Source organism: Vigna unguiculata, chromosome 4 (assembly GCF_004118075.2).
Source record: "Vigna unguiculata cultivar IT97K-499-35 chromosome 4, ASM411807v1, whole genome shotgun sequence".
NCBI classification, from domain to species: domain Eukaryota; kingdom Viridiplantae; phylum Streptophyta; class Magnoliopsida; order Fabales; family Fabaceae; genus Vigna; species Vigna unguiculata.
This window is the reverse complement of record NC_040282.1, coordinates 40173178-40191455: the sequence shown is the minus strand read 5'-3', so window position 1 is coordinate 40191455 and position 18278 is coordinate 40173178. Positions and strand designations below refer to the sequence as shown.

Sequence of the window (18278 nt, the reverse complement as noted above, 5' to 3'; positions counted from 1 at the left end):
GGTCTAAAGTTTTAAAATGAACTAATTTCAAAATTAACTAAAAATGATGGGACCAAAAACATATTTAACCTTTAAAATTCGAGGTCTAAGACAGTTTAAATATTTTTTCCTCTTTTTATCTGAACGTCTTTTAAAGATAAAAACGTATAAAATAAACTTATATATTCTTCAGAGAAAATCAATATTCCACTATGGAAAAATATTCTTCAACCATGTAGAAGATTATGATTCAAAACAAAAGAAGAACATTCTTTCGGTTTTACCGAGCTTGTTAGGGATAATAAATAAAAATATTTTTACCTTTTAAAAATTAAAAAAAAAGTTATACAAATATTTTTACAAACTCGTTTCTAGAAGTTCTTATTGAAGTTTTTTTTTTTTCAAAAATAATTCATATATCAATGATAGTTTAGAGAGTAATCTTAAAAATAAGAAAATGTAAAGTCTTCGATTTTTGAATTTAAACTTACGGCCATGATTGAGTGTGTGAATCTTTTTAATTGATTTTTGAAAGGATGTTAAACTTTTAACAGTTAAAATAATATATCACTCTTTCTTGTCTCTTTCCATGCCTGTTTCCAATGCAACAAAACGTGTTTTATATTACACTTTTCTAGAATTTAAGTTATATATTTCATGCCACAAAAATTCGTCAAAAGTCAAAGCATAACAGTCAACGATGTACAAACGGAAAACCATTGTACTTGTCTGACTAATTTTATGTACATTTCGACGTGCTGCGTGCTTATGCTTATTAAATATTATAAAAATGAAAGTGGCATTTTTTTTGATATGTAATGTTAGTATTATTTTTATTATATCATATAATTAACCCTTTTTCGATATGTATTTTGGTGAATCAAATTATCTCAACATGGATTTTTTTAACAGGACTAATGAATAACTATTTTTCGATTTAAATAAATTAGAGTGTTTTAATTTAGGATTTCATAATTAACACAAAATTAATGTTAGATCATTTATATTGTGAACTATATATATATATATATATATATATATATATATAAGTGTTTATAATTTTATCTTATCTACTGCAGAAACATGTTCTTTTTAATAAAAGTATAATTTAAATATTTATTACTATATAAAATTGTGTACATATTTAAGTTATTTACACATGAAAAATATATTTACAAGCTATCATGGTTAAATCATATTTGTGAATATATAGTTCGAATATTTGTTAATATCTATAGTAAAAAGAATATTTCTATTAACATATATTTATAAAAAATAGAAATTAATTTATAAATTATTGAAAGTTATAATAATATAAAATTTCAAATTATAAACTCAATATTTATGCGTAATAAAAGCATTTAGCTAGTTTAAAAAAAATAAATCTAAATTGCAATTTTGTCTCCTCTTTAATTTCCAATTCGTGTTTTAGATTCTTAATTTTTTTTTTCTCGATTTTAGTTGTTCAGTTTAGTAAATCCCTATTTTTATTTATTTTTTAATTGAGAATATTAGAATCAATATACCCATTTAATGTACTATAAAAAAGTATTCAGTCCATTTAAATGTAAAGTAAAAAGTAAATATAAACAAAAATCAAGCAATTGTCAAAAACTCGGAAATTTCTGAATGTAAAAAGTAAAATTGTGGAAAAAAGAGAGTAGTAAATCAAAACCATAGATAAAAAATGAAAAGAAAAATAAAAGTGTAATTTCACTAAGAATGTTTGTTGGATCCTCAAAATAAAGAGGGTGAAAATATAGTTTTATTCTTTAACTAATATGTTTGAAAAAATTGCAACTGGAACATGGAATGTCTGTCTAAAACTATGGTAGTAGAAAGATTAACTTTCATGTTAGGTCTTAAACCATGATTAAAAGATTTAGTCATATGATTTCTTAAATTTAATCATAAGATAGAATGGACTAATGTATGTTAATCAAGATGTTAATAACATAAAATATTCATTGATTTTATCGATAATTAATTAGACATAACATGGCTAGTTGCAAGACTTGTTGTGCTTAGTCAATGTCTAACTGCACAAATATAAAAAAGAATAATAGACAACACTAACAACCCAGTTTCTTGAATTGAACAAAATATTGGTCCTATTATAGTTTTGTCTATCAACATTAGTTTTGGCCACAAAAAAGTTCTTGCTATTAGCCAATGCTACTTTAATACAAATTACTTATGGAAACCTAGAACCATGTTTAATATGTAAGCACCTAAGCATATACTTTACATGAACTTAATAAAAAAAAATCAGTTTTATTTTTTCATATAATTGAAGTTGAGCATAACCATACTATAAATCAGATTTTAAGTCTAACATAATTTTACAATATCGGAGTTTTACAATATCGATTTGTTAGATGAGACTTAAACCTACTTATATATACACTGTAAATTGGTCTGATCTCTGATCAATATAGGACTTCCAACACTCCCTCACCAAGACATATAGTTTTAAATTATGAAACTACACATTAATGATGTTTTGATAACTTGGATGAAATAATAGACTTAACAAACAACCAACTTCGTTATGGTAGATTCTAACTCATGGTTCTAATACCGTGTTAATATAAAAGAAAAAGAGACATAGAATGAATCCTTAATGAGCTCTGAACACATAAATTTATGAACTTATAAATAGGAAACTACAAATAGATGGGTCTAAGTCCATAAAACTAACACATAATATTGTAACTAACAATCTAATAATATCTACCAAACAAGAAAGAAAGACTCATTCAAATTTCAATCTTCAAAGTTAACTACGTTTTCTGCATTAACATATGAAAAAAACAATGGTAATGCAAATCAAACTTACCAAAAGATATAACTTATTTATCTGCTTGAGTTAAACCTCTACCTATTCACTATACTCATACTCTTGATGAAACTTGATCTCATGAATCAAGTGATAGGAGAAACATAACATTTACATGATGTTTTCCAGAAACAAAAATCTGTCATCTAGAACCTAGCACCCTGTACTCATACTGAAAGATTGTGCAAAGTGGAAAACCTTGACTCCTACGTTGAATCCAACATTTACATAGGCATGATCATACGGTTTTCTGCAGCCCGGACATCTGCCATCTGCCTCAACAATCTTTTTGTGACAAAATAGGCAGAGATGAAACCCACATGAACAAGGAAGAAAACATGAGTCTGTCATGTCTAGATCCTCATAACAGATCGGACATTGAGGAGGTTGTTGTGACATTATTGTTTGCCATGAACAAGGTACAGTTTTGTGGTTACCATGCCAGTTTGTGTTTAGCTCAGAGCCATGTTGCTTTGAGAGGTCTGGCAAACCCTGAGGCCGGAGAACATCATCAGGCTTCCATGCTCGGTGATTCGGATGTGATTCAAGAACCGCTGATTTGAACTCTGGTTTTGTGATATTCTTGACAGGTTCTTGAACTGGAGAAGATTCTGAAACCACAGAACACAGATTATCATTTGCATATAAAGCATCAGCAACAACTTCCCAGTCATCTACGCATTCATCCACTTCTTTGTCACTGACATTGTCTGAGAAACAAGCACTCATACTACTGCTGCTGCTGCTACTCCCGGAGAAATCACTCCCTGACTCATCAAGATCAAAACTATTTTGAATGGAGTTATTTATAATGGATCCTGAATCATTACCCTGGATGCAAGAACCTGCAATATCCTCTCCTCTTTTCCTTCTATTTTCCTTCAATGATTTATTCTCTTCACTGGCATTGTTCTTTGATGTACGGCAATGATCAACCCTTTCATTTGCATCAACTTCACTTCCCTTTTTGACTAGCACAAAACAATGTAACAGTGACAGAGAAATGAACAAAAAAATTCAGTAACTTCCAAAGGATTTTAAAACAGTTCATTAAGTACTGTTTATACCTTCTTTTAAGTTAAAGTATGATAATATGAACATTCTTACACTCCTTTAATGAATAAAATTCAGTCTAGCTTTACTTTGTTTTAGATTTCACGTACTCATATTCGTAGTGAAATACGAAACATTGTCACATGATGCTTCAAATATGTCAGATGAGATGAACTGGCTCTCATATTCATAGTGAAATTCGAAACATTGTCACATGATGCTTCAAATATGTCAGATGAGATGAACTGACCCTGCCAAACCTAACCATGCAAAGCTATGAAGATCCTCTCAGTTTGAAGACTACATTTTAAAAGTTCATACAAAGAAGATTTATAATTATATGTGTGTAATTACATTCAAGAAATTGCAACCTTGAAGATTGATAGAGCAAGAAAGTTGTTGGAAATGAAATATGACAGTATCCATGTATCTTCTTCACCTCACAACTTAAGCTACATGGTAGCAAAATGCAGGAAAAGTTTGTATGATTTCATGAAACCCCTGAAGTGGTTAGTGTAATTTACTCTATAAAAAATGGAACATGTCCAAGTCTTATTAAAAGTACTTTGGTGATATTTTGAAGCAATTCAGGACATTTTCACAAAACTAGGTGACTTTTTTCTTTTTGTATCAGATCTCAATTGCTTGGTTTTATTAAAGTTTGAATAGGCAAAAAAGGTACTTTGAAAACTTTAATCCAAACATATCCCAGATTAAGAAACCATAGATGGAACCAATACAGTCAATACAAATGCAGCAGCAAGCAAAAGAGACAAAGGGTGTCATTTGCAGAGAATTAGCTGAAAAAGGAATCTGCAAATTGTTCAGACATTCAGCATTCATGCTTTGATCAGAAAAGGGATAAAAACAATACAGTAAATTAAATTTCAATGATGGATTAATGAAGAACATGAAAACAGCATCTATTAGATGAACAATTTGCAGGTGAAAATGAAGATCATAGAGGTACCTCGAGAAAGCCATTGTTCACGCCGAACATCAAGCTTGATTTGCTTCAGTTTCGCGGAGCCATTTGTCTGAACAATCACAGTGCCATAAACCAACAAAAAATGAAAACAAAACAAAAGTCACAAAACCACGCTAAAAAATGAAAATTTCAAAAGCAGAAAACGTTGCTACCATTTATCTGAACATTCACAACACAAAAAGCCAATGAAATGGGAAAATTAAAATTTTCCAAACCATGAAAAAAAAAAAGATTTTTTCCCAAAAACTATAAAAAATGAATGAACAAATTGCTACCCTTTGATACCCGACAAAAGAGAAAGCAATGCAATGTATCAATGCCTTCATGGGTTAAAAAAAAAAAAATCTCATCTTTAACCCAACAGGTTAAAAATATCCTTTGAGAAAATAGTTTGAAGAAATATAGAGAAATGGGATAGTCAGAGAGAAATAAAGGTTACCCTTTTCTTCTTCGTGGAGAGAGAATGATCAGATATGGAAGCAGAAGCCATTGAAATGAATGAGATATAGATTGTGATAAAAGGGAGGCCAGAGAGAGAGAGAGAGAGGAAGATAGGGAGGGAGTGGAAGTTACAAAAAGATGGTTTGATTTCTCTTCTATTCCTGTGTTTGCATTGCATCAACGTGGCTTAGTAATCACCATAACCTCATGATATTAGAACATTGGTTGGAACAGAAACATTAGATCTTTATTCCTGCTAAAAGAAAAAAAACAGTACAACATTGATTTTGTGTTGTTTAAGGTTTTTTGGAAAAAATTTAGCAACTAAGTTCAAATGATAATAGGTACTCTCAGATGACAGATAATTTAGTTGAACAGATAATATACTCTTGATAGAAGTTCATCTTATATAACTATAAATTAATAGTGGATAAATTAGCTGATTCAAATTTAGAAATATTATAATTAACTATTGTTCTTTTTATCCAAGACTAGTCTATTCTAATCAATCAATAACCAAGTATAATAATTACAATAATATAAAACCTATCAGTCACCATTTTATTTTTATAAATGTCAACATTTTGTGTAATTGGGATCTACCGTTTTCTGCTAAAAGAAATATATTTATTTTAAGTCCCAATTGAGGGTTATATTAGAAAAAAAAAAATCTTGTTAGAGCCTTCAAAATTAAGTAGTTCTTCCTCCAAAGACCAATAATATCAATTAAATTTTAAAAAGATTTCAGTTTACCAAACTTATCCTGATTATTGAGGTTTAAAAAATATTTTTCATTATTTACTAATAAAAACACACATATTATTCATACTAGTTAATAGAGGCAAATAAATAAATAAAAATTGAAAGAAGTAATAAAATATCTTATAGAAAACCAATTTTTTATAAATTATATTTTAATGTAGGATTAACTTATATTTTTAAAGTATGCACTCTCAAATTCTAATTCACAAATTAAGGTACAGAGAATGTCAGTTTTGTGACTATAAAAAGTGTGATTTGTTTCCCTTGCAATTGAAGGTGATAAAATTAAAATGAATAGTTTTACTTTTTTCATTGATTTTTTATCTTCCATATTTAATATTCTTTTATAAACTTAAGTACCCAATAAATTAAATATTTTAATTTAATCATTTGTTATTATCTGCATCAACTTTATCGTTTGTTTACGATTACCTTTTGTTCTCAGATAAAAAAAACTATTGATTTGATATAATAAATAAAATATGATAAGGAATAAAAAAGAAATTTAAAAGATTGTTAAAATAATAAAAAAATTATAACATAAATTCAAGGAATTATTATGACAAAATAATTATATTTTACTTTGAGTGATAACAAGAAATTTTGTTTGACTTTTGTCTTACAAAAAGGAGATCAACCTATTTGGTTTATTGAAAAGAAAACAACTCTTCTATGTTCAGTAATTTTCTATAGATATCTTAAATCTTGTTAACAACTCAGTTCAAATTTTCAACAGGTGATATTCAAAGGTTCAAGATTAGTCTTTTCAAAATCATTGTTACTGAATTTTAAAACAAAGGCACTTAAAAATAGGTTCAGTTAAAGCTAACTACAAAAGTTTGATTGAAACGTGTTGGTCCCCATTGTGTAGTCTTTGTCCAAACCAAAAACGTCACAGTTTTATTCTCCAACAACGAAGAATTGGTGTTACAAGCAAAATGGCCAAAAATAAAAGTGCAAACACATAGCAAAACAGCAAAAAAACAAAACATGAAAAATGAAAGAAGAGTATCAAGTATAAAATTAGGGTGAAGTAACTGTTGCAACTAATGAACAATTTGGTAAACAAATATTCTACAGATATATAGCAAACTATTTACAAAGGAGGGCACATGACATGAGACCTCATAAACATATTACACATCCCATCTATATTCCCCTCCTTCACTTACATGTGAGAATTCAAGTTCCTATGACAACAGATAAAATTGTGAACCAAGGGTTCCTAGGTTGCTTCACCAAGACTCTTATAAACAACAAATTATGTGAGTCCCTTCAGCTGTTTCTCAATAGAGATGTTAGAGACCAAATATTCATGAACATATAAATTACGAGCATGCCAACAATTTGCGGAATCTTTCCTCTCTGTCCCTACGAAACTGGGAGGTTGTTGTCCCTGCCGGCGGCATTCGTCTCTTCTTTCTCGGCCGGAAGAAGAAATCTTGTGTGTCAAGAACATAAGAAATCTGCAGATGAAACTTGCCAATAAGCAAAAACAAAACATTGTTCCAACCATTGGTTTCTCAGAAATTCCAAAGCAGAAGAATAAATTCAATAGCCTTGTCAATGTGTGGTGCTTTGAATGGCACACTAGATAGACAGACAACATTCTTAAATCCACACCATTGTTTTTTTGGTTCACACTGCAACACTAACTACAACTTAAATCCGGGGTGGGACTATATCATTATCAAGAGAGAGAAGATGAGCATAAAGGAAGAAAGATTATGTCCATGATGTTGTAAATATAGCAGTAATTTGCAAAAAAGGGAAAACCAAAAGGTATTTATAAGACAGCATACCTTGGATGAGTTGCAAGATATCTTGCATTCCAATCCATTAATTACTTTAACACCTTCCATGGCAGAGCATATTGCAGAAAGCTCATCTAAGTTTCCATATTTGCGTTTGTTTCTGAATATAACAAAATAAGAAGCAGAAACTCAGTGTTACCTAGTTGAAAAGGTAGGCAATATTTCCATGTCGCTAAAGATTACTCATGCTTACACAACAAATACCCCAATTATCATTACAGAAAAGAGAAGTAATAAACCAAAAAGATTAATCTTGGTGAATCTGTACCTATGCAGAATGATGCCGTGGGGTTCCTTTTTGCCTGGAAAGACTGACAGAAAATCATTGTGCAGATAAAAGGAGAAATTTGGATCAATAGAAACGGCAAACAATTCAGGCTTTTCATTCATATTGTCCATAAACTGGATGGATAGTCGTGAGGGGCTAGAGGACTGCAATAAGATGACAAAAAAATTAATATTAACCTCAAGAACTCAAGCTCCTGTTAAGAAAACTGACTTTTCTTCTTTTTTTTGGTTTCAGATTTGGCGCAAAGGACCTACACATTGTATCCGATATATATTATCCTCGTGAAGGATGACATGAGCATTTGCATGATATACAGAATCATTTAACTTCCCAGGCTTCCGAGACCTTTCATATTCATATAATTGGAGAAGCTTACTGTCCACATCATCGGTTGCAACAGTTTGAAGCTGCAGAAAAGGTAAATTAGAACCTTCAAAGGAAAACAAGACAAAAGCAAGTAGAAAATGAGACGAGGCAATATACCTGTCTAACCAATTTGTATATTAACTTGTCCAAGGTGAATAACACGTATGACTGGTTCCCTATAATTGCTCGGCATTCATCTTCAAACTTTGCATTTTCAGCAGATCCATCAAGCAAGTTGTACAACGCATTCATAAATCTATAAGAGAGTACGAACAATTAATCCAAATGGACAATGAACACTCATTTGGTGGGGGGGACTTTGAATAAATCGTGAAAATTTACCTTGAATAAGGATCTGGTAAGCTAGCATCTTTTGCTTTCCATTTTAATTCTGCGTTCATTGAATGTGTTTTTGCTGATAAGATTCTCTCGTAAAGAGTCTGCCAAGTTCAAAAAGAGCTTATGACATGCACCAAGGAAGATATTTCAATATCAAAGCCAGGAAAAAAATTATCCTTACTTGATGAAGTCTAAAAAGCACATAGAAGTCATCATTTCCATAGAACACCCTTGAGTCCTTCATTTCTTCAACAAATGAAACCGCTGATACATGCTTTGTGAGAGGTTTCACAGATGAAAGGAACCTTTCTAACAATGGCAAAGATGTGCCATCTCCTCCAGCTTGTGCATCACAGATCCCCTCAGCTTCACCTTCACTCTCAGCCTTACCATCAACATCATCTTGTTCGATATCTTCCTCCTCTTCATGATCTTCTCGAAAGCATTCATCACCAGCCGATTCACTGCCTGAGACATCTTCACCAGCTTCAGAAACATTTTCACTGTCCTCATCATCAGCATCTGCATCATTGTCACCTCCAGCCTCAGGACAACATTCATCCTCTCCGTTTCTAGACTGATATTTTCTTCTTTCAGTGTTGTGTTTTGCCTTAGCCATTGACTGCACATTTGAATCTCCATAGGCAACAAAGTTATCCTCCTCCGAGTCACCATTTGGTGATAATTCTCCCTCTTCCTTTTCAATTTTGCAAGGCCCAGCAGATTCATCATGATTTTTAACTTTACTGCTTTCACTTAAAACACCATTGGCCACAGGTACTGGAGTTGCCATGTCACATCCCTGAAATACGAAGATAAACAGAGACAGGCATTATCAATCACAGAAAAATAAAAATCCCTTGGCTTCAGTAAAGGTAGAAAGAAGATGAAAAAAAAAACAAATAGATCAAAAACTGACTAAGCGTTTCTTCTAAAGCATGTTAAATCTGCCTCGATTGAGAACCCATACCTCCACCAATGGTACATTAGCAACCTGAGACTTGGCTACAGAATCATCAACATCAGTTGGTCGTGATGGAGTAAGGGCACGCGCTAGAAAATAAACAAGTTTAGAATTCTTAAAATAATAACATTAACTAAAACAAAAATGTCAAAGAATTGATTGAGTGCATTGATTTTACAAGTCTATTACCTGGTGATGCATCTAAGTTCGTTCTGTTCAGGCTGTTTTCTCCTCTAATTGCAATTGATACACTGTTTTTAGCTCCTTGATCATCGGAGGTAAACGGTTTGCTAAATCCGGAGGCTTTGTCATTGCATTCTACATTTTTCAGTCCTTTATCCATCAATGGATCATCCCTACAACCATGTTCACCACCAACAGATCCATTTTCTTTATCATTGGTAGCTATACTAGCCCGGTGAACATTCTTTGCTTCAGTTATTCTACCATCAGCTTCATTCTTATCCGATTTTGGTAACCTTGAATTCATTGAAAGAGAGTCTGCATGAGGGCTTCTGTCACCCCCTATGCTTGGTACACCAAAATTGCGAACATTATGCCCAGTTTTTCTATCCTCCGCCCTTTCTGTTGCATGAGACTGGGTAGGAACACCAAGCATTGGCTCCAAGAAGGTACTCCACAGCCTCATAATTTTATTTAACAACTCTTTACTTGAGAATAACTCATCACATGAATATCGAACAAGTTTATACAGGTCTTCATGAATTCCAGCAGCATCAGGATATTCAAATTCCAGATGAGGAATTAGAGGCTGTTTATTTCCAGCCGCGATCGACTGAATAATATCATCTTCTTTCTGCTGTTTTTCTTTAATTTCTTTAATCTCGGCAACCAAAGCTGTATAATGTCAAAGATAGAATCTTAGAACTGACTAAAAAGATAATACTGAACCATGCAATGATGTGTGTGAGAACTTAAAAAGAACTGCCTGACAAGAACAATTTGTAACTCGTTTATTTAAAAACCTGTGAGATCTGCAACAAACATAGCAACTGCTTGGTATACCTGGAGGTAATTAGACGTTTTTCATGAAGTATGTTTTCAGCCTAATACAGCCATGAGTTACAGTTATATGCACTCTCTATCTATCTCTTACTTTTCAGACCCAGCCTGTGATTTAATATTTCTAATTTAACACAGTTTCAAAGAACATTAAGCAGAAGGCACTCTGGATATTCCAATCTCAAACTTTCTAAATAACACTTGGGTAAGACTAAGCCAAACTTGAAGAGTAGAATACATGACCATTTTAGAATCAATTTTGTACTTCGTTCATAAGCACTTAATTCATGCTTATGCCAATGGTTAGCTTCAAAATATTTATCATTTATATTAAAGCAGCCAGTGTCACAATATTGGTAATTGTTGCAGTATGTGTAGGTAATTACGATTTAAGAATTACAAGCACTTTTTGTCACGCATATACAATAGCTAGCTCTAAAATATCTATTGTTCGTACCCAGTACACAATATTTGTCATGGCAGACGTCGTAGCTACAGAACCACAATCATATAGTCTCAATGCTTGATCTAAAATGTAAAAAATTGCCCAACTAACCCATGTAACCTTTAATTCAAATTGTTGCTTGTTCATGGAGCTCGTGGCAAGTCAAAATAATCAAATCAACATGAAATATAAACAGAAAGAAAAGCAAATAAACTTACATTTTGTGCTCAAATTCTTAGAATCTTGTTGTTTGAAATAGAAGCTACGATGATCCAGTGATTTGTAGTGGTTTTTAGCATAAATTTCAGCCCATACTTTATTGAAATCTGAACGACACCTACTCCACTCCTCTTGCTTCTGCTTCAGTCGAGTCAATATTACAGGCAGGGCATGGGTTGGGTTTTTCCGCAATATGTCTATTACGTCAAGACCATGATCACCATAGAGTCGTTCAATGCACCTTAAATTTAGAACTGCAATTCGTAACCTCAGACAAAATCAATTCATAAAGATCTAATAACATATATATATATATATATATATATATATATATATATATATATATATATATTAAAATTCTATAATACTTTAGATTGACGTTATTCTCACACATACCAGTGAAGTGCTCTTCAATACGGTTCAGGGTCTCCACACTTATTTTATTTTCATTAATGTTATTATACAATTCCTCTGCTCGTTTAGCAGCTGAACTCACAGACTCCAGTAACATGTCCAGCTCATATCTACATCAGAAATAAAAAAATATATCATCATCCTATGATTCAATACACAAATCTTTGACAAAGTAATAACTCCAAAACGAACACTGAAATCAGGAGGCAGCAGAGATGATGGAAACAAAGAAAATTTGTTGGATCCCAGAAAAGGAAGATAAAAAGTTAATTTAAAGAAAGCAAGAGATGAAGACAAAAAAAAACTGCATAAGTTTTACCTGTCATCTTCACATCTGAACAAGCTTTCTTCATACTGATTTCTTCGCATATGTTTGAAAGAGTAATCCTCACTTCCAGAAGTCACAGATACCCAGTGGTCATTCAATACTTGAGCACCAAGCTCAGATCTCTGACTAGCTGTAGGAATTGGATACTGCAAAATGTGAGGGGAGAAACCAAGTTATAGAACATAATACATTATTGACAAAGCCAACAAAGTAAAGGAATCAAATAGAAGTTGCATACATCCGCAGGCAAAAGCCGGTAGCTGGGAGTACAACGTTTGCAGTCACTAAGGTCAAGTTCTTGAATGGATTTTCCCATGTATTTCTCCTTGTATCTTTCCTTCTCTTTGGCTCCATCCATATCACGCTTGTGCTCTCTGTCTTTGTCCTCCAACTTTGACGGTCTTGCCAAATGAGCATCAGTAGATAGTGACTCTGAAATCAACATACTTGCAACATCAATATTGACCATTAATATATGGGGAGAAACAACACCCCCCTCCCCCTACTATTTAAAATACTCAGCATGATTCAACATTAGGTTTTAAATTTGAATGGTTTCTTAAAAGAAGATAATGATAATTCCGTCCTCCTCAAAACTAGAAATGAAAAAAATGCATAAACACAAGTAGGGTAAGATATATATATAAACATACTTTTACTCATGACACCAGCAAGGAATCCATCTGCAAAAATAAAAATTATCTCAAGGATTGAGAAAATAAAAAGAAATAATAATATTAAGAGAAGAAAAAGAAAAGAAAAATTTGAGAAACAATTACCAATATTTTCACAACGCTCCAGGAAATCGTTAAATTCGTCCATAAGATCTGAATGCTTTCCAAGTAAATCAGTTACCTAAAATGTAAATTTTGAAATGATATACATTAAGACAAGAGGCAACAAAAACTTATAAAAAAGCATTTGAGAACCTGTAAAAAGATCTTGCCACCTAGATCTCCTCGTCTTTTATTTAAGTGAACAAAACTAAGGAAGGGGTGAAAGGGTCAAAAGCTAATAATATGAAACTGGTTTCTGCATATTGTGTTTCTAATGCAATCGTACAAATGAATTGATAAGCATGTTTTAAACTGTCTTCTAGAATTCTCAGTAAAACTAACACCAACTATCCTTCATACTTCAATTAATGAAACATTATGAAATTCCAAAACAAATAGTGAAAGTAACAACTAAAATAATTCAATGTCAGCAAGAATACCCAAAATGAAGTATACGAGTAAAAGCAGACAGATGCCTTCTTGCATGAGTTTTTAAGTATGTGACTCACAGAAGCAGGCACATACCAAATTTTGCAAATCATTCCTTTTAATTATTCCATTGCTGAAAATGTGAAGGCATTTCAAGAATGTTTGGTAATCATCAGAACTGCTCAACTTCTCCTTAACTTTCTCACAGAAACTGAATGCTTGACTATACATGCCTGTCATGAATAAAAAATAAACAAATAAATAACAACAGGTTAGGAAACTATAGGTCAATATGATCATCCCAGTGCTATTCATCCTCTCCAAATCTATTTAAAATAGATGGGAAGAAAAACTTGTAAGCAAGAAAGATTCCATCAGGACATATAAATTCTAAGAATGTAACTATATGAACCCAAATCAATTGTGACGATCAAATTTAACATGCTTAGGAATTTTTTAAACTATGTGCATGATAGGTTTAGCCTGATTTGAAGAAACAATCACTTATTTTTCGTTAGCTTCCTGCAAGAACTTTTGAAAAATAGGCAGTTATCCCAGACTTAAGGGTTTCCAAATATGGACTAAATGTTATATTACAATGCTGCACACACACTGGTCAACTCTAAAATCCAATTTTTTTGGTGATGCTTATACAACCAATTTTAAATAACTACACTGATTTACTCTGTATTTACAGTTGAATGTTTGACACCAGAGAAATTTTAGTATAGTTTACTATCTTCTTTGGTTTTCTTAAGAGGAAGTTTGCTTCGATATTGTGCATATTATCACACTAGTTAACAAGACAAAAGTTTGCACCATATTGAAAACCAGATATCTTACTGCCAAGTTAAAATAACATATGAATCTAAAACCAACAAATGCATTTGCACAAAGCATAACATTATTGCTTACTCTTTAAGGTATCTTTGTCATCCTATGTAGGAAAGGCAGAAGCTTACTTACTCTTTAAGGTATCTTTGTCTTCATAAGAAGGAAAGTCAGCAGCCATTCCAAAACCTTCAGCCTTCTTGACGGATTTCTTTTTGTCAGGAAAGCGTTGCAAGTTCAAATCCCTGCTGTTATCAAGATCTTGTTCTCTCTCATCCTGATCACGCATTCTCCTATCCCTACTGTCTCGCTTCCTCTCCTTGTGTATGTTCAACATTGTTTTGTCATCATCCATCTCAGGGCGTTCAGCACTCATATCATGATCATGAGAAGGAAGCCTGTCTCTTCGATAACGTTGCTGTAGAAAAATGTTCACAACCCAATCATTAAAAAGGCAGTTTACAAGATTTATATATAAGTGGGATAGGAACAATCTTACTGCCTTGTCTGGTGGCATTTGGCGCATCATTGGGGCCGTAGAACTCCGCTCATTAAAGCGCTGCAACGAATTTCGACTATATGGAGCATGCTGTGTGGAAGGTGCAGCAGAAGTATCTGGTAAGAATCTAGTGAACTCCTCAAGCAAATCTCGATGGTCCTTGAAGAGGGTAGCAACCTAGAAATTTTGTTTAAAAGAAAGAGTGTAAATTTCCAACCAAATATTTATTAAAGAGAACACAGAAAACATCAAAAAGCCGCCAAAAAAGGATAAAACATATTACCTCACTATAAACCTCACCAATGTCCTTGTGCTCTTTGCGATACATGTTTAAAATGTCCAAGAATGATTTGTAAACATGCTCATCACTTTGGAACCGCTTCTGCAAAAGAAAAACATATTGATTACAGATAGGAATAAACTATATCCGTAAAACCACCAGAAAACTCATTCACCTTTATCTTGTTCACAAAACTGATTGCTTCTTCAAATTCAACCGTTTTCTTTGGAGGAGCCTCATCCTCATCAAGTGTTATCTCATAACCTTTTGGCAGGAATGTGTTAAATCCAAAAATCAAATTGTTGTGCCCTTTGAACAATTCCTTCACCCTTGCTATGACACCAGCTGTGTCAGTCCTGCAAATGACCAAAAGAAAGATCGAGATAAATAATTTCTTTATCTACAAAACTCGTCATTTCAAAATCATCATACAGTGCAAAGACGAAAGAATAAGGCAAGAGTCTACCTTTGAGCCTTGAAATCTTTCATGACCTCAAGGAACATGTCATACTTCTCTCTTTGGTCCTGAAACATGTCTTTGACTTCCTTCAAATAGGATAAGGCATCATTGGTAGTCAGTTTCTGGGAAGTAGTTGCTCCCCCACCAACACCACCTCCGTTGCTACCTCCTCCACCTCCACCCCCTCCCCCTCCACTTCCAGGGACTTGGTTTTGTCCATAGCTTCATGCACAGAACACAAACTCACTTTCAGATACACATAATGCTAATAATCACGGCATGCTAATCTATACAAGATATCAAGCATTCCACATGTTCAATGTCCAAACTAACCAAAGTTATGATATCTCATTAAAATGTTGAAACAAGAAAACCCACAAATCTATAACTATTCTAAGTTAAAAATGAGGTAATTTACAATTGCAACACTGCTCATGCTACTTGTCTCAAAAGATTCCCGCATACAGCTTTAACAAATTAATTTGTTTCAGCAGTAACCTAACTACCACACCCATTTCTTGTAATCCATGATCCCACAAGATAACTCATCCCAAAGTCAATTCAGGTTAAACTGAACACAACCCTAAGTGAACTCTGCACAATTCAACCCAAAAAGTTTAACACAAACTTAACAACAAGCCCACGTTCCATTACCGCAACACAAAATAGGGCAAACTACCAATTACAGAGGGATAAACACAAAATTGACACACAAAAAAGGTAGGGCAAGAAATTGAAAAAAGGAAAAAGAGACATACGAATCAGCACGCGACGAAGTAGTAAAAGGGGGGCGCTTGAATTGGGAGGCAGAGGCAGAGTACATATCATCCCTTGCCCTCTTCATCCCTGCAAAATCAAAACCAATCCAATTAAAACAAGAACAAAAATAAAGCATGGTTCTTGACACAAAACCATTTGAATTGAGCAAAAACAAAGATGACCCAGAAAGTGAAAGGGAAAAAGATTGAACCTCACGAGTTTCCCAGATTTTTTTTCTTTGAAAAGTTGCTGGAAAACAAGTTGAGTAGATCTCCGAGGAACAAGAGAAAGAAAACCACTGAAGGAGTTTGATCAGACAAAACAAAACAATAGGTTCGGTTGGGTGTGTTTGTGCTCCTCTCTTGTGTTAAGTTGGAACAAGAATTGAGACAAACATACACATAGAGAATGAGAAAGAGAGAATTGGGGTCAAGAGAAGAGGAGAACTCTGAAAACTCAAAACTTAAACTCAAAATTTGTGAGTCAGAAGCCAAAAATTAAAAAAACATGGGGAAGAGAAAATATATGAAAGGAAATGGTGATTTATGTGAAGACCAGGGAAGTGTTCGTGTTTTATGTTGTTATTATTCCAATTGTTGGAGGCTCCTTCAGTGTTTTGAGTTTTTTTTTTTGTTTGTTTTGGACTTTATTGTGGGTTGTTGATCCAAGCCCATAGTTTTTTCTTCTTTACCTTTTTGTCTCTCTAGTTTATGAGTTTTACTTTTTGGTTTTAAAAACTTTTAATTTTGGTCTGAAATATTTTTATTATAATTTATTTATAAATAAATATACAAATCTATATTATAAAATTTAATATTACTTAAATTAAAATAATTACTTGTAATAAAAAATCATCAAAATAAATAAAAATTATTTATAATAAAATTATAAAACCATTTATATTTGTATTATTTTTATATTTATTTTTATAATAATAATAATAAGTTTATTCTTTTTTTATAAAAAAAAATTGAAAATGTATTTCAACTAACATTTTTTGTATTCTCATTTATGTTCAATTTTATTTTTCAAGTGACTTTATATTCAATTGTTCTTTCTAAATTTAATATTTTTTAAAATTAAATAAATAAAAATCATTTATAAAATTAGTAAAAATACTTACATTTAAATTACAAAAATTATTTATATTTATTTCTTTCTTTAATATATTAAAAATATTAGTTAACATAATTTGTTTTTATTTTTTCTTTAATAATATTTTAAATATTGATAAATTTAAATATAAAATTTACAATAAAAAATACTGATAAAAAATAAAAAAAAAATAGTAAAAAAATATGAAAAGAAAATATCAGGAAAAAATGGCAAAAGACTTCCCATATATTATAGTTGTTTACGTTCTACTTACAATTAAACTATAAGCGTTTTACGGTTTTCAGTTCTATGTCATTAAAAGTTTTTATTAATATATAACTTCAATACATATAACATCTAATATAATCAAACTGTCTTCTTTTTTTATAGTAATATATATATTTTTATTTGTAAAATTATATATATATATATATATATGAATATATATATATATATATATATATATATATATATATATATATATATATATATATATATATATATATAACGAGGATTTTTCTGCAAGGCTTCATTAGGCTCTTATCTTTCAATATCTCAAATATTAAATAATATACAATAATATAAGACATCATTGTTTTGATGTATACATTAACTTTTTAAAATGATTTTTAGGTATTATTATTTTCTCCGTGCTGACTTATACAGCAACATTTTTTAAAATATTTTTAAGTAAAGTATTATTATTTTTTCCAAGACACTAACCCAAAAATTGTAGGGTTATTCAATTTTTAAGTTTCAATGTCCTAAACAGCAAATAAATAAAGAAAACAAACTATAATGTTATTTAAAAATATATATTTCTATTTTTATAAATTTTTAATTATAATATTTAATAATAGTTTATATTTTCACTTTTAAAAATACG

At 31.6% G+C, this 18278-nt stretch overlaps 2 protein-coding genes across 3 annotated transcripts; both read right to left on the bottom strand.

Moving 5' to 3' along the window:
- Nucleotides 1–2731: 2731 nt before the first annotated feature.
- Nucleotides 2732–5608, bottom strand: LOC114181489. The gene is made up of 3 exons (XM_028067959.1): nucleotides 5299–5608; nucleotides 4842–4908; nucleotides 2732–3789 (listed from the first exon to the last, which is right to left on the bottom strand). The coding sequence occupies exons 1-3, from the start codon at nucleotides 5476–5478 to the stop codon at nucleotides 2972–2974; spliced, it is 1065 nt and encodes a 354-aa protein (XP_027923760.1). The 5' UTR covers nucleotides 5479–5608; the 3' UTR covers nucleotides 2732–2971.
- A 1452-nt stretch (nucleotides 5609–7060) lies between these two features.
- On the bottom strand, nucleotides 7061–16847 carry LOC114180247 (paired amphipathic helix protein Sin3-like 2). Of its 2 annotated transcripts, none has more exons than XM_028066534.1 (23): nucleotides 16509–16847; nucleotides 16297–16384; nucleotides 15545–15760; nucleotides 15254–15434; nucleotides 15082–15180; nucleotides 14802–14975; nucleotides 14435–14717; nucleotides 13565–13701; nucleotides 13043–13118; nucleotides 12917–12946; nucleotides 12502–12695; nucleotides 12255–12409; nucleotides 11918–12045; nucleotides 11521–11775; nucleotides 10024–10692; nucleotides 9841–9923; nucleotides 9052–9672; nucleotides 8874–8971; nucleotides 8649–8787; nucleotides 8420–8572; nucleotides 8145–8308; nucleotides 7865–7976; nucleotides 7061–7528 (listed from the first exon to the last, which is right to left on the bottom strand). In XM_028066534.1, exons 2-23 carry the CDS (start codon nucleotides 16380–16382, stop codon nucleotides 7391–7393), a joined length of 4191 nt encoding a protein of 1396 aa, XP_027922335.1. In that variant the 5' UTR covers nucleotides 16383–16384; nucleotides 16509–16847; the 3' UTR covers nucleotides 7061–7390. The 2 variants fall into 2 exon arrangements, with proteins under 2 accessions (XP_027922335.1, XP_027922334.1); XM_028066533.1 differs by having other exon boundaries at nucleotides 14799–14975; nucleotides 16509–16846.
- Between the last annotated feature and the right edge of the window lie 1431 nt (nucleotides 16848–18278).